The sequence below is a fragment of the Canis lupus genome, chromosome 12 (assembly GCF_003254725.2).
Source record: "Canis lupus dingo isolate Sandy chromosome 12, ASM325472v2, whole genome shotgun sequence".
NCBI lineage: Eukaryota > Metazoa > Chordata > Mammalia > Carnivora > Canidae > Canis > Canis lupus.
This window is the reverse complement of record NC_064254.1, coordinates 26330344-26349982: the sequence shown is the minus strand read 5'-3', so window position 1 is coordinate 26349982 and position 19639 is coordinate 26330344. Positions and strand designations below refer to the sequence as shown.

Here is a 19639-nt window from a genome sequence, read left to right as displayed (position 1 = left end):
TGGAATGTCTTTTCAACTTATCTTTAGGTTTATTGTAAAATGATGTATTGAATTACTAATCCTTTTTCTAATAAATGTATTAACTGAATTACTACTACTAGCTAACAATTATTGAACTCTTGCAACTTTCCAGACGCTATTTTAAGTGTTTTGCAGCATTAATCAACCTAAATCTTCACAACACTTGTTTGAGATTTATAACATTAGCCCTATATTATGCATAAGGAAAGGGAAGCATGACAATTTTCACTAACATGACAGAGTAAATGTCCAGTAAGCAGCTGAGTCAGTCTTCAAACTCTCCCTGAAACATAGATTTATATTCTCTTTTATTAAATTACCTTTACATTCCTGAGACTAATCTCACTTGATGACTAGAAACTATTTTAATATACTGATGAGCATATTTGCTTATATTTAACTTATGATTTTTACATTTTTATCTATAATTGGAATTGCAGTGTTAAAAAAGTAAAGTTTCAGTTCACTATATTAACTTCTTAAAATGATGGCAATGCTTAATTTCTTGCTCTGAAACATACAGTATAGAAATGAATAAATCTGCACTGATAAATTTGAATTGAACTTAACTGTACAATACTCTTAGATTGGAGATTTCAGGAGCTAATTCTGTCTATCATTTTCATTGTCTTACCTGATCATAATCTATTCAGATTGTAAAATTTTCTTATGCCACATTTGGTAAAATATATTTTCCCATGGAATTATTCTGAACCTATATTCTTGTAACTAGAAAAGAAGATTTGCCAATATTATGGAAACTTTTCCTTTGAAAAAAATGATAATTTTTATCTGATCTGTAATTTGACATTTTCTTATTTGAATGGATATCCAGTGTGAGACAAGTATGTTCTGCTTTAAGAAAACTTTTATCCACCTTCATGGAGTAAAAACAATTAGTTAATACACAGAAGCCTTCTAGAATATCAACTCTTTATGTTCTATATTAACACATAAGGAAATATTACTATGAGTCCACTGTATTAAAATTTTAGCTTTAAAACTATATGTAATATGTGAAACAAGTTTATTTTTTTAAATTATTTTTCAAATTATTTATTTATTTATTTACTTGACAGAGAGAGAGCAAAAGCAGGGGGAGAAATAGAGGCAGAGGGAGAAGCAGGCTCTCCACTGAACAGGGAACCGGCTGTAGGGCTTGATCCCAGGACCCTGAGATCATGACCCAAGCTGAAGACAGACACTTGTCCAACTGAGCCATCCAGATGCCCCGAAACAAGTTTAAATTTTTTTTAAGATTTTATTTATTCATTCATGAGATACACAGAGAGAGGGAGAGAGGCAGAGACACAGGCAGAGGGAGAAGCAGGCTCCCTGCACCGGGAGCCCGATGTGGGACTCGATCCTGGGTCTCCAGGATTACGCCCTGGGCCGAAGGCAGGCGCCAAACCGCTGAGCCACCCAGGGATCCCAAACAAGTTTAATTTTAAATTAAAAATAAAAACTAAATAAAACTAAAGTTTTTATTTTAAATAATTTTTTAAAAGATTTATTTATTTATGATAGACACAGAGAGAGAGAGAGAGGCAGAGACACAGGCAGAGGGAGAAGCAGGCTCCATGCCGGGAGCCCGATGCGGGACTCCATCCCAGGACTCCCGGATCGTGCCCCGGTACAAACGCAGGCGCCAAACCGCTGAGTCACCCAGGGATCCCCTAAAGTTTATTTTAAATAAAACCTTTTTATTTTGAAATGAGTTTTTTGAATTTTTATTTCCATATTTCCAATTAGACATTTTTGGCACTAAAGGAAAATACATCCAAATGTTAGACAATTACAAAAAATTTGAAAACATCTATTTATTTTAAACTGCGAGCATATACAAAAAATAAAAAATATAAATTGCCAGCATATTTAAGAGGAATGCTCATGTACAGTAATTTCACTTTTACAGAAGTCTTTTAATGTTTGTTTCTTTCCCAATGCATTAAAATACACTATAAATTCCAGTGAGCCCTAATTGTTTACTTGAACAAGTATTGCAATTTCTGTTTTGATCAAAATAATAAGGTCCTGTAAGATATACTTATTTTTAGAAAAAAGTGCCTCACCATATATCATATCTTTTGGCACCTTCATCTTAGACTTCCACCCTACAGAACTGAGAAATAAATGCTTGCTGTTGAAAAAAAACAAGTATTAATAAGATAAATTAATAGGAAAAGTGAAAATTTGGAGAGAAGTCTATACTAAGTAAAAGGTTATGAAGATTATATTTTTGAATGTTATCATCAAGCAGTAATGTAACTTGAAATATACCAAAAAAAGGTCTATCTGGAAATTTTAAGGCAAGATTGGACAAACCAGCTGTTAAATTTGGGAGAGGCCTGGAGATGCTAACTTCTCTTCAAGCAAGAAATAGAGTAACCCCCAGGGGGAAGCCATTGTCCTGCCTAAGTGTTCTAACACAAGAGGGAGCCAAGACAGGAACTTGCCTAAGCGATTAGGACACAGCAAAGAAGACTGCAAATGAAAAGTGTTTCTGTCACTGAAGTGTATAGTTTCCTGGATAGACTAGGAGGAGGGTGGCCTGATGGAAACTCAAAATAAGCTAGGAAACATAACTGAGAAGGTAAAGTACAGAATGAAGAGAGGGAGTCAAGTGTTGCTCTAATTGTTCAGTAGTCGGTTGGAAAGTCTTCATTTAAAGTTAAAAATGAGGGGCAGCCTGGGTGGCTCAGTGGTTTAGCGCCTGCCTTTGGCCCAGGGCGTGATCCTGGAGACCTGGGATTGAGTCCTGCGATGGGCTCCTTGCATGGAGCCTGCTTCTCTCTGACTGTCTCTTTCTCTCTCTCTGTGTCTCTCATGAATAAATAAATAAAATCTTTAAAAAAAATAAAGTTAAAAATGATTATGTAGCCAATATACAATGTTCAAATATGCCAAGTGAGTGCAAACTGAAGCCCAGTTATAAAGATATATAATTTATTTGTATATTAAATTATTTATTCCTCTTACAAACCATTAGCAGTGAATTATATACCAAGTAAGTTCATGAGCAGTGAAGCTTGTCTTACTGACTTTGAAATATAACATACACATAATGAGAACCTTTACTTAAATACAGTTATGAACACACACATATGCATATACACACATGAATATGTATATTTCTTTCACTGGATAGTGAACTCCTTGAGGTTAGAAACCATTAATTTCTCTTTTGAATCTAGTTATCACTTAGTGCAAATCCTTTCAGATAATGAGTTCTGTAAGCACGATATAGCTTGTGTTTTTATGTAACGTCTTTAAATTTTATTCTAATACATAGGGCAAGCAATTTGCATGATAGCTTACACTATGTAGATAGTGAGATAACTGAAATCCAGGACACTGTATAATTGTTACACTAAAGAAAAGCAGGGTATTTTAAAAAGAAGGAATCTAGGGGAAAGAACATCCATATTGCTAAATTATTATTTTTTTCTACAAAAATATATTCCAACCTTTTCCCCAGTGGATACATTGTAATTTCTCCTGGTTGAAATTGGCAGTGCCCTTTTATTTACTCCTCTTACTTCTCATTTAAATATCACACACTAGACTATTATTCCTGATTTTACTACTTTTTACTGCCTGTGGGCTTTTCTTTCAACTCATTTAAAAGGCATTATGCTTTGATAATGGACTGTCTGAAGATGGAACTAAATTATAATTTTTTTAACTTCAATTTAATCAATGCCAGAGGCGACCAAGGATACAGGGTTTCTCATGAAAAGTTCTACTCTGGTTGAACTCTTTATATATTTTTCTTTATTGGAAAAATTTCAGAGTGTATATACATAAATATGTGTGGGCAAATATTTGCAAAAATATATTTGCAAAAGTAATTTTCATCATTATAATTAGCTAGCATTAAGACAGTATCTTGGAATTTGGCTTTGTTTATAGGATGAACATATAAGAAAGAAGCAATTTTTGGTAATAAGAACACAGATCTTGGGATGTAACAGATTAACTTTGAATTCTTGTTCTGCTTTATTCTAGCTTTGTAGCCTTATGACATTTCTTAACTTCTTTAAGTTGCCCATCTGGAAAATGATGATGACAAGCCCTTATGACTAAAGTTTGAATTAGATAACATTGTAAATCACTAGCCTTCAAAAACATTAGTATTCCCCTTACAGACAAATGAGAGAAGCTTAAATATAGGTCCTGTTTGGGTGTTTTTTTTTTTTCCTCTAGATTATATAACAACCAAAAGAAAATGGCATGTTTGCACAACAACTTTATCTACTTATGAGTGACATAAAGGGGGGGAAAAAGGAATAACTAAGGTTTAGTGAGAATTCCTAAACCCACTAGCTATAGATCTTCTGGTGAAATTATAATTAACTATGGATTTTATAATAAACTTAGCATATACATTCATTTCTGAAGGCATATATCCATTGCTTGACAGATGTAGCACGGATTTAAAACAAATATGAGGGAGGGACTTGGCATTTCTGAGATACATCCAAAGGAAGTCTTAATTTTCCTCAGATCTTGCCTCTTCAGTTTGTCCTCATTCAGTAATGATGACACCATCTACCAAATGGTTGTTCAAGCCACTTATCTCGGATTAATTTTTGACACTTCTGTTTCCCTTACCCTGCCATATCCAATCTATTGTTAAGTCCTCTGTTCTCTTCCTCTAAAATAGAGCTCAAATGTGTCTTTCTTTCTTTCTTTCTTTCTTTCTTTCTTTCTTTCTTTCTTTCTTTCTTTCTTTCTTTCTTTCTTTTCTTTCTTTCTTTCCTTCCTTCCTTCCTTCCTTCCTTCCTTCCTTCCTTCCTTCCTTCTTTCTTTCTTTCTTTCTTTCTTTCTTTCTTTTTTTGGTCCCTTTCTTTTCACATCCACTGTCATTGTAGTACAAACCATTGCTATCTCTCATTTGATATATTACATAGGTGCCTTGTATTAGGTATTGCTGGCAAAAAATGGAGTCCCCCAAAGTAACCATTGCTTTAAGAAGTTTGTTGTTTCCTTCCTAAAATAAAAGAAATGTAGAGTTAAGTAATCCAGAGTTGGTATGATGGTACTATGAAGCTATTAGAGAACCAAAGTCCTCCCTGCTCACCATTTGGTGTGATTCTCAAGCTCATGGTCCGTGATGACTGGAAGAGCTCTGGCCATCACAAGCAGCAGTATGGAGGAAAGAGGGCAGAAGGATGTGTTTCCTCTCTTTAAAGGAAAGAGAAAAAAAAATGCACATGAGACATCAGTTTACATAACTTTGGCCAGAAATGAATCCCCTGGCCCACTAGTTTATAAAGGGTCTTGTAAAATATCTTTAAGTCAATTTGGATTTGTGTCTTTATCTGCTTCTGTATGTAACATTTCAGTGTACTCCTTGTGTGTCTTTAGTTACCTAAGTATATACTAAACTTTCACCACTGCATGGTCTTAGCACACACTATGTTCTCTGCTTGGAGGGTTCGAACTCCATTCCTCCCCTGGATCACTCGTTATCTTTCAGGTTTTACTTTAATATCACTTCCTCAGATACATTTTCCCTGATAATCCAATCAAAATTGCCTCCCTCCATCAACACCTTCTTCTCTCTCAGAGGACTCCATTTTTTCTTTCATAACACTAATCACAATGACATTTATCTTTTTTTTTTCTTGTTTGATTTCTACCTACTTACATTATCCACTAGTCTAAAAGACCTATAAAGGTGAAGACTGTATTTTTTTCTCAGTGTGCAATACCTGGACACAATAGATGCTCAATAAGCCCAAGAAAGAAAGAAAAGAAGAAGAGGAAGGAAAGAAGGTAAGGATTAAGGAAAGAGAAAATAGAAATTCTTTTGAAAACCTAAGGATGCTATTATCTTTATGAAATTTTTGGTTGTTTGGCCTTCAACCTCCTATTAGTCATTTTTCTATTTCTCTTGTCTCAATTACAGTTCCAAAAAAACACATTCAACAAATATCCATTGAGTTCAATTTTATCTTGAATATGAAAATAATCAGAATTGTTCTTAAAACATTCTGCTTTGAAATAATGTTTTGAAATCTATATTCATCGGATTCAACTCTCCAGGTGAAAATAACATGTCGAATCCAAAAGTTTGAATTCATGTTTAGACATTGACTTCCAAGAAAATAATATGAATAGCTTTGGGAGTCACATTTATGGATAAAGACTTTCAGACCTCTCCACAAGTCCAGGCCCAAAAATATAGGGATTAAACTCTTGAATGCCTTATAAAGTGCCCCATCTGCTGCTGTAATTGTTTGTAAGGAAGTAAAAATACATTTAAAGGCCTTTTGCCTGTACAATAATGTGAAAGAAAGTATTGTACTGAATATAAAATCACATATCTTCTCTAGAAATCAATCCAGTTGGATTAAGTGTCTCTGAATTCCTTATGAAAGTTTGTTAATCCTAAACATTCCTCTTAAACTTGCTTTGTCAATAGTAGTATCTTGTTTTGCTTTTTCCTGAATGACACTTTTACCTCCAGCAATTAATATAGAAAACTAATTGAAATCAATATTTATCTTGAATAACATTAGATTATTTTCAGTGCTCTTAGCTATTCTAGGCTTTGATTAGTTTTATTTAAAGATTTTTCTGTCATATGATGTTGGTATACCATTTGGATTTTCTCTATTTTTTTCATCATTGATCTAGTTTTACTTGTTCTTTTGGTTTGCCTTGTAAGAAATTAAAATTTCCTCTTATTTTACTTTCTACCAGTCATCTTTGAGACTTTAGTAGATTTTTTTAACTTATGCCAAAGAATACTTCATAAACATTGGTGAAACAGTGCATTGCCAATACTTTTAGCTGAGCTGTATTTTATTTTTAATGAAAGGCTGTATTAGTATTCATGGGAGAATATTATATATTTTGAGCTCAGTCACATTTCCATTTGGCTGCTTTATAGAAATAATTTTTCTGATTATGGGGGATTTATCAGAGAATTTTAAGAAAGGAAAAAGCTTTTGAAAACCATTACCCTACCACCAGCAAGTCAATACATTTTTGATGTAATGGACATCATCATATATGAAAATTATTTTCATTTAAATAGGAGATAATTCTTCATTGACTAATACATTTACAAAAATGCATACTAAGTAATTTATGTGCTTGAAAATATAGGTGGTGTAGTAGGCAGGATAATGGCCCCCAGAAATGTCTACATCCTAATTGCACAATCCTGTGAATCTGTTAGGATTGCATTGTATTATTTCTCATGGCTGTTGTAACAAAATACCACAAACTCAGTAGCTCAAAACAATAGAATTTTATTATGTTTTCCGTTTGGAGGTCAGAGGTGTAAAATGAGTCAACAGGGCTGCATTCCTTCTGACAGGCTCTAGGGCACACTGTTTCCTTGTCTTTTTTAACTTCTAGAGGCTACACTCATTCCTTGGTTGGTGGTTCCTTCCTCCATCTACAGGATAACAGCTACAAATTTCTTTCTCACTCTCTCTCTCTGTTCTTTTTTCCCCTTCCTTTATCTCTTTCTCTATTAATTTTTGCCCTCTCCTCTCTCTCTTTCTAGAGAAAGAGGTGTAGATATAGATATCTGTCTCTCTGTCTCTCCCTTTTTCTTTTTCCTCAGACCCTCATGCCTCCATTTTATAAGAACCCCTGTAATGATACTGGGTCCCCACCTGGGTTGTTCAGAATAATCTTCCCCTTTTGAGGTCCTTCACTTAACTAGACCTGCAAAATTTCCTTTGCCATGTAAGGTAACATATTCATAAGTTCTGGGAAAGAGGATGTGGATATTTTGGGGGGGAGCATTGTTCAGCCTACCACAACTGCAGATGAAAATAAAATTGCTAATCAGTGACCTTAAAATAGGGAGATGGTTCTGGATTATACAAGTAGGTTCAATTAAATTATAAGGATTCTTGAAAATAGGGAAGCAGAAGAGTAGGTCAGGGTGATGCGATGGGAGGACACAGTCTACTGTTGCTGCCTTTGAAGATGAAGAAAGGGGCTTGAGTCCATGAGCTAAGGAAGCAAGGAGCCTTAAAAAGCTGGAAAAAACATTCCTACCATAAAGCAGTACAAAGACAGCCCTTATGGCACACCTAGATTTTAACCCATTGAGATGCATGTGAGACTTCTGACCTATAAAACTATAAGATAACAACTTTTTGTTGTATTAAGCTACTAAATCTGTGGTAATCTGAGACCTTTGGCCAACAGCAATGTTGGATGACCTGTATCTTACCCAAGGCTTCAGATGACTACAGCGTTAGGCAAAATTTTTTACTGCAATTTCATGAACGATCTTAAGCCAAAACCACCTAGCTAAATTAACCCCAGATTCCTGAATCTCAGAGACTGTGTAATATAATCAATGTTTATTCTTATAAGCTGCTAAATTCTTAATTTTTTGCACAGTATATACTTAATATAAAAATTGATATAAGTCTGGCATATACTAAGAATTATATATAAATGATTGGCATTGACATTCTTCTCTTGAGGGCAAATGAATATATATGTGTCTTATTTCATCTTCCCATCCCTAAGGGAATTCCAAAAATCAGGAGAGATGAATAGTTAAATTTAGTTACTCTAAACTGGTGAACCTTCCTGCTCACCCAGGCTCATTGTATCTCTGATATTTCCTTGGGGGCTCTGCTCATGCCTGCTTCTTCCAGTCCCTGACCTCTGCCTGAAGAGTTAGATTATGATCATTTAGGTTTAGCTTGTCAGAAAGTAGACAAATGAAGCCACTCCAGCAGAAAGCTGCATGGAGAAACTCACAATTAACAAGTGAGAATGGTAAAGCATGTGTGTGTGTGTGTGTGTGTGTGTGTGTGTACAGTGAGTGAATGCATTAAGGATTCAACATTTTGTGATGAATTGGATTACTTAATTGGTACTCAGGGCAAACAAATTTGAGAATCTGTTAATTAAATAGGAAAGCAAGTTTAGGTCTAAAGAATTATAGAATGTCTAATTGTTATGAAATCTATTTCAAAAATTCTTGGTGTTGATTTGCTGAGTAAGTAACTTTTGATGAGCTCAGTTTCTAAGGAACTAATATTTAATAAATATCATGAGCCTAAATTATTTGTCTACTCTCCATATAGAGTGAATTAGGATTAACTTTGAAAGTACTGACAGCCTTTATTTTATTTATTTTTCATTTACATAACGCTGGTCTTAAAAGTCTCAAGCTAGTTAGTGCCCAATGAATACAAAATTGATTTAATTCCTTTAGAATTACAACTCCCTGGTCAGTTTGACCAGGTTATGCTGCCATCCTATCTGCTTTTCTATTATATATTTTAAGAAAAACCTGAAAATTTCCAAGGCCTCTCATGCAATTAGCAAGCAGAGTTTGATATCATGAGTGGGTGAAGTTAAGTCCTCTATTCCCAGTGTGAGTGTGTGCGTGTGCATGTGTGTGACATGCACACACATACACACACAAGCATAAATCCCTTTCAACTAAGCAAAACTCAAATTCTGCTATATCATTATGTAGTGACTTTGAGAAAAGAATTGAATCTGGCTTAACCAGATAAAAAATGAATACTGTGAGACACTTGTTAACCCTGGAATCTCCTTTAGTAGGTGAAATAAAGAAACATTCTACATATTTCCAAGCTTGAGGTTATATAGCACCATTTTCTGCCTCTAAACTTGCTTTTAAAAATTCATCCCAGGTGACCTAGGTGGCTCAGTCAGTTAAGCATCCGACTCTTGGTTTCAGCTCAGGTCATGATCTCATGATCTCATCTCCCTCTGCCTCTCCCATGCCCTCCCTGCCTTGAGTGCAAGCTCTCTCTCTCAAATAAATACATAAATTTTAAAAAATAAAAATTCATTCCATATTTTGATTGAAATTCACTTAATTTAAAATTAGACATTTTAAAGTGAAAAATTCAGTGACATTTAGTAGATTCCCAATGTTGTGTAGCCACCACTTCCATCCAGTTGCAAAACATTTTTCTCATCCTAAAAGAAAACCCGTTCCCATTAAGAAGTCACTCCCTATTTCCACCTTCCCTCAAATCCTGGCATCTCTCTCAGTCTGCATTCTGTCTCTATAGATTTATTTGTTCTGGCTATTTCAGGTAAATAGATTCAGACAATATATGAATCTTTGCATCTATCTTTACTTAGCATGGTGGCTTCAGTTTGTCTGCATTGTAACACACATCAATAACTTATTCCTTTTGTGGTTGAATAATATTCCATTGTATGACTGTATCACATATTGTTTACCCAATGAATAATGGAATTTGGGTTGTTTCCATCTTTTGACTATTGTAAATAGTGCTGCAGTAAATACTTGAGCATATGTATTTGTTGGAATACCAGTTTTCTGATCTTTTTGCACATATACTCAGGTCATATGGTAATTTTATGCTTACTTTTCAAGAAACTTTCAAACTGCTACACCATTTTACGCCTCCATCAGCAATGTAGAATTCCAGTTTCTCCACATTATTGCCCAAACTTGTTTTTTCCTTTTTTTTTAATAGCCATTACAGAGGGTATGAAGTTGTACCTCATTGTCATTTTGATTCTCATTTTTCTGACGATTAATTTAGTTGAGCATCTTTTCATATGCTTGTTGGCCATTTGTATACCCACTTTTGAGAAATGTTTATTCAAGTTCTTTGCAAATATTCTAAATTGGGTTGTCTTTTTGTTGTTGAATGGTGAAAGTTCTTTATATATCCTGGATGCAAGGCCTTTATTAGATATTTAATTTGTAAATATGTTCCCATTCTATAAATTATCTTTTCATTGTTTGATAGCCAAAATATACTTTGATGCACAAAAGCTTTTAATTTGGATAAAGTCCAATTTCTTGGACTTTGTTATTGTTGTTGCATGAGCTTTCAGTGTCATATCTAAGAATCCATTGCTGATCCAAGGTCATAAAGATTTACCCCTAAAATTTCTTCTAAGACTTTTATAGCTTTAGATCTTATACTTAGGCTGTTGATCCATTTTGGGGTAATTTTTGTATATAGTGTGAGACGGGGTCCAACTTCATTCTTTGGCATTTAGATATCCAGTTGCCCCAGTACCATCTGTTGAAGAGACTATTCTTTCCTCTTTGAATGGTCTTGGCATCTTCTTAGAAAATCAATTTGCCTTAGATATATAGCTTTCCTTTAGACTCTCAATTTTATCCATCTATCTATCTATCTATCTATCTATCTATCTATCTATCTATCATCTACCTATCCTTATCCAAGTACACACTTTTTTTTTTTTTTAATTACTGTAGCTTTGTAGTAAGTTTTGAAATCAAGCAATGTGAGTCCTCCTACTCTATTCTTCTTTTTAGTATTGGTTTGAATATTTGGGGTCCTTCGCAGTTCCTGGCCCTCCCTCCTTATATTTGTGAGGATTCAGAATAGCAGTATTCCAAACACAAGAGTAGGCTCTCTACATAAATTACTTCTTTTCTCTCTGTTTCTCTTTTGCTCTCCTTTAATTATACATTTATGTCAGCTTAAATCCAATATGCTAATTTGAAAGCTTCCCAATCAGAAAACACTCCCCCCCCCCCGCCCCTCATATATAGATAGGCCAGCTTTGAGTGCTCAATTTTCATTTTGTGCTGTGGCATATTAGCATATAGTATGCATTCTGGCTCTGAAACCATTACATATGAAAGATTTCGCACTGCTCATGCTACTGCTGCCATTGATTGTTGCACAGACAAGTCCCCATACCCTTCTTTCTTTCTTGAAACCCTAAAATATATCATGGAAGTGAAAAAGAAACCTGGAACTGATTTCAATTGTCTAATTAGTGAAATGAAAATAGATAGAAATATTAAACCATCACCTTTTATGTAATGGGCTCTTCCAGAGTCTTCACTGAATAAAAATGTTAGTCTGTATTTTGGACCTTTACTATACTCTGTCCTAGGCACCAAGGCATTAGAAACCTTAGTGAATATTAATACTTTAAGTCTCTATTATTATTACATAAATGATTGGGTTGCTATAATTTTACTAATCTATGATTCTTATTGTGAATGGCTTCTACTAAATCTTTGGAGTAAGTAGTTAGGCTAGTGAAGTATTTCTAAAGTTGATGAGAACTCTGAAATAGAAGCCATGTGTTTTATTTAATAATATTGGTTGAGTACTTTTATTAGCCTGCAAAAATAAGCCTGATTAAATGCCCTTTAGGTTGGCCTTTCTTATAAGGGTTTTCGAAAGTATCGAATACACAGTTTGTGTATTAACTGCAGGACATATTCTACAGCACATACCTTATTCATCCTTCAAAACCAAATTTAGGTGGTGTAAAATTTTCCATAATATGCCAATGTTGAAATAATCATGCAGTAAATAAATAGCATTAAAAAAAACTTTTCAGGACTAAAACTCATATTTAAAATGAGATAAATCTTTAAGATATACAAATCAACTCAGTGGTAATTTTGGCTATTTACACTATTAGACAAAGAGGTGGACTTACCAGTAGTTGTATTTTATTCATGTACAGGCACATAATACTCCATTCAACAATCATCTATAGAAGACTAAACATCTATGTTTATTAAGTGTTTGCATTAATAAGATTATCCACTAAATAACCTTGCTACCTATAAAATATTTGTATGTGAAATAAATGGAGAACACAGTGATATAGAGTCATCTATTTAAAACACATAGATCTGATGCTAGCTAAGTGTATACATAGGATACTTGGAGAAGTTGTCTTTATTCAGCCATATTCTATTTGGAAACAGGCAATATTTTGCAAGTCAGTTCTGAAGCATACTGGTTTTTGAGAGTCAATGTGGCATGTATGTCTTTATTGTATAATGTCCATCATGTGCTAACATATTTGTGTTATAATCCTAAAGCTTAGGTTAGCATTAGTTAAAATAAATTTTAAAGCTACATTAATACATTTTATTTCTGTTAGATTGCATGTTAGACATTTGCTGAGAGTATACCAGGGAAAATTAAATTATAAATCTTTTTTGATAATAAGTACGAAAAGTAAAAGCTAGCTAGCTCACCACATTTGTAATGACCTGGATATCCAGAGACATGGTATAATAAAATCAGCCCTTGGACAGTTCTCCATGGTATCTTCTTAGTGCACCTTTAATCATGGAAAAAACTGAATGGATAGTGTAATTGCTGTTGCTGAACATAACAAGAGTTACTGCATCTTTCTGATTCATGAAACTGGGTCTGTTCATGTACCCATCAATGCCATATGCTTTTAATCTCTTGGCATGCTACAAAGCAAAATGCAATTGTAATTATTGCAAAATAATTTTTCTAATTTATATTCATTCCAAAACATTTATAATTTATCAGCTGTGGTTGGCATCTTATCTACCCTCCATTGCTATAGCAGTTCCTGGCCACCTCTCTGAAGATTGGTAACATGTTTTCCCTTCACATTTCTGTAGCCGACCAGGTGCAGAATGTACAACCCTTCAACTGCTAAACATCCTACTCACATTCAACTAAAATGGCAAGTACTCTCTACACATATTCTTAATTTTACACCATAACTTCTTTGAAAATAAGAGCCAAAAGAGACCATTTGAGAAACAACATGCAAACAGAGTGATGACAATCCTTTATGGCCCTCCTAACAATTATAATGAAATCTGAATTATTTGCCAATCACCAAATCATAGGTAGTTTGCCTCTTTCCACTCCTCACCTTTAACATTTGTCCTTTCTCTCTCACAGCATTGAAGTTACATTGACTCCAGTCAGTTCTGGGAATAGGCAAGCTCTTTCCAGTCAGAGGGCTTCTGCATGGGCAAATTCACCTGCCTTGAATGCTTTTCTCTTCATCTTAAACAGATTCTTCTTTTCCTTTAGGTCTTTTCTTTAAATGTCAACTCCTTAGCAAGACTATAAGTCTACCTTGGGAAAAAATAAAAAAAGGTCTTTCCTTGCATTACTTTTCTTAACTCCTTGCTTGATTCCCTCTTGGGCTTTCTTGCAGCCAGCAAGCAGTTCTCCTGTTTAGTTTTATTTGTCTTTCTCCATTAGAAAACAATCTTTATGATGACAGGCTAGGCTCTTTTCGATATTCAGTAAACATGTATTGAAAGCATACGTACATAAATCAAGTATTTAATGTACAAAAAGTAAGGCTAAAGCAGTACAATCTGTAGCTAAATGGTGCTAAATAGATTTGAATTTTAATCTCAACTTTAGCATTAATTAGCTATAAAAGTTTTTTTCTTGCAATGAGAATTTTTAAGATCTATCCCTTAGCAACTTTTTTTAAAAAGATTTTATTTATTTGTTCATTCAGAGAGAGAGAGAGAGAGAGAGAGAGGCAGAGACACAGGCAGAGGGAGAAGCAGGCTCCCTGCCGGGAGCCCAGTGGGGAACTCAATCCCGGGACTCCAGGATCACACCCTGGGCCAAAGGAAGGCGTTAAACCGCTTAAACCCAGGGATCCCCGGGCTTATTTATTATAATTGGAGGTTTGTACCTTTTGACCACCTCCATGTATTTGCCCATCCCTCTATCACAAGACACTTTTATAGGCCTACAGAAACAACATTATTGGGAGCACGAATTATTTTAAGGTGTTAGGCTTTTACATAGGAGAGCTCTTGATTAAAAAAAAAAATCAAAGAAATGTGACGTTTTCTTTCCTACTATAGAAAAACAAAATTATCATAGTCATCGTTCTCACAGCTTGCTTCGTGAACTTTTAACAGACCTATCACGTTTGTTAGCCGCATACTCCGTCACCATTGGCCCTTTTGTAACAGGTTCAGCTTCTGGGTGGGATGAACATAGCTGGTACCAAACGGCATCGTTTTTGTTACTTCTGGATCACTGAACTTCTTGGACTTTGCCTTCATTTCCATACCTATAAAACGGAAAAAGCAACACCTATGCCATGTTTTTCAGAGCTCTTCTTCTTCTTCTTCTTCTTCTTCTTCTTCTTCTTCTTCTTCTTCTTCTTCTTCTTCTTCTTCTCTTCTTCTTCTTTTAATTGAAGTTCATTTTGTCAACATATAGCATAACACCCAGTGCTCAGAGCGCTTCTATGAGGACAAATTGAGATAACGGATGTGAAGACACGTTGACATTTTAAAAATTATAGAAGTAAAATATACTCTTCCACCTTATCTTGAAAAATTATAAGGAAAAGGTTTGAATACTGGAAGAGAACTTGGAAAAGTTTTAGCGCGCTTTATTTGTAGGAAAATTAGTCCCCAATCTTCTACTCTGAAAACGGTGGCGAGGCAAACTGGAAAATGATCGTTTATGAAAAGAGACGTTAGAAAGATCGTTTTATAACATTTGGAGCATGCAAGCTGCATTTTCAGGCCCCCATTATTAAGAGAAGGATGGGCACTGCTTCCAGTGTTGGTGATACCAAAGGAGGGTTTAACTGTCCTTTAAATAGAGGTGGGATAGATACAAAGTAGCTCGGCAAAAGCACCTGGTGAAACGCACCGTCACATCTAAAATAAAGAGAAAGGGAGAAATTAGAGCAACCTTGGTCACCTATTCGCTGGTCTCTTCCTTCTTCCACCTGTCTTCCCAATTCTTTCACAAACTGTGGCTAACTAATTATATTGGCTTTTTAGTTTTAAAATTCAGCCCCCTCTCTCAGAACCTCTCCTATCGATAGGGATTGCGGGAGGAGGGGTGGAATGGGCAGGAAACCAGAACTAAGTCAATACCCTAATGATTGTACACTGGAAGCATGTTGCTCTACAATATCGCCCCCGAGTCTCTTTGTTTATCAATGAACATCCTACTGCGTCCTCGAGATGTAGGTCAGGCTCATTGGAAATATCAGCCGCGGACCACATGCAGTCTTCATGATATTTCCAGCCCGGGTGCGCTGCTGATTCCTGCACACTGGAGTGCGTCTGAGCTGCGAGGTGGAGAGGGGACACCTGTACCTTAGGGACGCAGGTGAAGTCCCGTCTACCTTCCTGGTACTTTCCCCGGTGCTTCCTCCTTGCCTCGGCCGCTCACTCTTCCCCTCCATCTCCCCTGCTGTTTTGGCCGCAAGCTTCTCCGCTAAACCGGGGCTTTTCCCGCTCTCTCGTTTCTCCGCACCCCAGCCGAAGACCGAGTGCTCCACGCAACTGGGCATGCCTGATAGCCAGGAAAGCTCGGGCTGCAAGAAGAAAGCGTTTGCACCTTCTGCGCCCCCCTCCCCTCTGCAGCTGCCTCCTGCCAGTCAGGCGATCCGACGTGCGGCGCGGCCCAATGAGGGCCCGCAGCCTGCGCGGGGGCCCGGCCTCTCGTCGCGCCGCCACCAATCAACGGCGGGCGGGGGTGGGACGCGCCCTGTTCCCGCCTCTCCAGTTAAGGCCGCGGGTGTGAGCCGGGGCTCGCGCGAGCCGGGGACGACGGCAGGGACCGGCAGGTGTGGGCGCGGGGCCGCTCGGCCCGACGGCGGGAGTCGAAGGCGCTCGGTGCATGGGCCCGTGAGGACGCGCCGAGCTCCCCCGGCCGCGGCGGAGGCGGAGCAGCGCGGGAGCGAGGCGCTGCCCGGCGACCCTGCGTCCGAGCGAGCGGAACCCTGCGCTTCGCTCGGGGACGGTCCGAAGTCCGCGCTATGGAAGAGGAGAAATACTTGCCTGAGCTGATGGCAGAGAAAGATAGCCTGGATCCATCTTTTGTGCATGCATCGCGCCTCTTGGCGGAAGGTAGGACTCGCCCCCACGGAGCGGCACGGACCCCTGGCCGCCTGCTCACCGCGGCTCGGTTAGGGGAGTGAAGTTGGGGAGGGACGCCTGCCGCCTTCGCAGAAACTGTCCTCCCCCCCCGAGGATGCTCGCCTCCGAGCTCGGGCGGACCGAGCCCGCTCTTGGGGCGGGCAGCGGGGCTCCTTCTCGGCGTCTTAATTTGGGGCAGACCGGAGCTGCGAGATGTAATGGCAGTGCTGAGGTGACCTGTTAGGATCCCCGATGGAGAAACCATAAAGTGCAGCGCGGTCAACAGGGATATTTTCACTTTGCAGAGGAAAAGGAAATCAGTTTGGAAGTAAATGGGGATCAATGGAGTGTGTTCTAAGAGCTTCTTAGCTACAAATCAGCATTTTTGTTTTTTGTTGGTTTTTTTTTTTTTTTTTTGCTGCATTTTGGGAAGTGATTTTGATAGCCTTTATCTAATTGCAGCCTTTCCTATGGAAAGTCTTAGGATTAACCTAGATTAAACTATGTGTGTTCATCAGTATTTGTGAATGTAGCAAAGGCTAAAGTGCTCATCAATTTATTTGAAGTGTGATGATTGGGTACTCTGCGAGATGCTGGCCCCTGGGAACACTCTACGATTGATCAACTGTTTTACCAAGTGTGCGTTTTCTTTTGTGTACCTGTAATGTTAAAGGAGATTTCATTCCCAGAGGAGGAGTGTATGTGTATATCTTGTGTTTTGGGTTGCTTTGAAAGATCGTTTAAACACACACACACACACACACACACACACACACAAACTTCTGTATGACAGAAATTTTAGCCCAATTACTCCATTCATCTTGAAATAATGCCATCTATCTGCTAAAGATACAATATCTGTAGTAATCTACACATGCCTTTTTAAAAACAACTTCAATTTTTTTTTGAGGAGTCCTTCATTAATAATAAATTGCTTCATCATCAAATTTTGTAGCTTAGGTTGTTATGGACTTACCTATAGCAAAACTAAAAGTGACAACTTCCTCTGCGTTGGCCCTTCTGTGTTAAAAGAAATGTTCTCTTTTTTGAGACCTAGTTGTACATGGAAGGAAAAATTGTAAACCTCCATGTATGATTCAAATAGACATTTGGTTTGATTAAATATTTTATTTATACGGCATTTATGACAGCAGTGGAGTGCAAGGTATTTTTTCTTTTTGCATGCTAAACAATTAAAAGATTTATAATCAAAATCTTGAAAGTGTGAAACAGCTAAACTGCTTTTCAAGGAACGAGTTGGTTTTCTAGAGGAATTGGAAAGGTAAAAAGCAATTATACTTACTGCTTTCTTGGTTACCGAATGAAAACAATACAAATTAAGTTGAAAAGTCAATTTAAAAATTAAACTCTGCCTCTGCTTTATTCAAAATAAAGATAATTGCATATAAATAATAGGAATATTGGAAATTAATGAGTTAATGAACGCCTAAGATTGTTCTAAATGATTAAAAATGCAATTAAGCCTTCTCCAATCATTTATTTCAATATATCTTCCAGAAGTGTCTTTATTACGCTGATAACGTCTTTAAAGTGAAAAAAAAAAGTTAGGAATTGATCATTTTCTCTGACCTGCTAATTGGGAGTTCTCTTTGGGACAGCAGGCTCAATGATTAATTCATTAGTCATTGATGAGAAGCTAGTGGAGTTAGTGTACGTTTCAAAACCTCCACACTAAAGAAATGCATATAAGAAACTATTAGTAGAGTGCGTAAGTATTTCTGCAGCTGGTGAAACAGTCAGACAAGGCTGTGCCCTTGATTCCTTAACATTCTATCTTTCCCAGGAACTTGATTTCTTGATACTTAGGAACATGTTTGAATGTACCTTGTAATTTAATTTTTTCCCAGTAGGGGGAAGCATGCCCTGCTTTTGTAAGGAATTAGGAGGAAAAAGCTCCTAAATAGAAAACCATCTAAGTAAGAAACAAAGAGGTGTTCAAATTTCAGAGAAATCATAATGAGGAAAAGAGAATGGAGGAGGTGATGATTATAACCTTGGAATATAGAGAAATGTATGCAATAAAGATACATAAAGTTTACATTAATTCTTCATTTGTACCTGAAGTTCTTTGTGTGTACCTACTAAAGAGTATAAGGTGAGTGTCCTTTGGAATCTCTAATAAATCTTAACGTACATTTTTCTTTATAGATCTTTCAGTGTTTTTTTCAAAAGCCATCTGCCAAGATTTCCAGATTTTGTTTCAGATCTCTATAGGAGAATATGTTGAAATGATTTTATTTCTCTTACCTGGAAATGCACTGATTGAAGGCAGTGGCTATAAATAAACCTGACATAGATATTCATTTGGAGAGAAGGTGCACACTGAAGTACATTTCAGTCAGTACTGTGCAGACAGTCTCAAGACTGAGTGAGCAATAAAAATGATCCAGATGATTCACTTCTTCAGAATGATTTTCTGGAAGCTAATGTATATAAGGTCAGTGATGTAAACCAATGAGGTTTCATAGTGATTTATTTTGCATTTTTGATTGGCAATAAATGCAAATCAGTGCTCAATTGCAACTACCTAGTAAGGCCACAGGGCTAAAAGTAGCAGTGTGTTGATTATTTTGTTATTTTCATTGTAATTTGTTTTATTTCACTTGTTTCTGCTAGGTGTTTTCCGTTGGTATGATTCTGTGAAAGCTAATGGAAAAGCCCATACATTTTATGTATTTGATTCTTACTTAGAAGAGATCTTGAATAATATGGTTTGAAGAGTGCTTATATTTGATTAATTAAAATAATTTTCCTCCTGTGATTATAATATTGTTTAATTATCCATTTGTTATGGAAGGTGCTTTTGAATATGATAAAACAGCAAACTCAGCATGATCCTTAAAGTTCCTCTCAGCCTCTGAATTTGCTTGCCAGATGAAATTAGATGAGGTTATTTATATCTATGCTACTTCTGGGAAGTGCACTAAACTGTGAATCCAGATACCTGGATTT

General features: G+C 36.6%; 1 protein-coding gene and 1 long non-coding RNA gene across 23 annotated transcripts in view; one reads left to right on the top strand and one right to left on the bottom strand.

Annotated features, from left to right (window-relative positions):
• Positions 1 to 12461: 12461 nt before the first annotated feature.
• On the bottom strand, positions 12462 to 16134 carry LOC125752299 (uncharacterized). The gene is made up of 2 exons (XR_007401489.1): positions 15902 to 16134; positions 12462 to 15454 (listed from the first exon to the last, which is right to left on the bottom strand). It is a non-coding gene; the product is annotated as an uncharacterized LOC125752299 (long non-coding RNA).
• A 208-nt stretch (positions 16135 to 16342) lies between these two features.
• The window catches only part of KHDRBS2 (KH RNA binding domain containing, signal transduction associated 2), a 592066-nt gene continuing 588769 nt past the window's right edge, over positions 16343 to 19639 (top strand). For 14 of the 22 annotated variants that reach the window (XR_003124860.3, XR_003124859.3, XR_007401480.1 and 11 more), the window contains exon 1: positions 16347 to 16657. Coding sequence is in view for 4 of the 22 variants with exons in the window: in XM_025419137.3 (XP_025274922.1) it covers positions 16567 to 16657 (91 nt within the window). In the remaining 18 variants the exon portion in view is untranslated. Of the gene's footprint in view, positions 16658 to 19639 lie in introns of all 22 variants that reach the window. The other 8 variants (XR_007401486.1, XR_007401485.1, XM_049092592.1 and 5 more) reach the window with 3 other exon arrangements.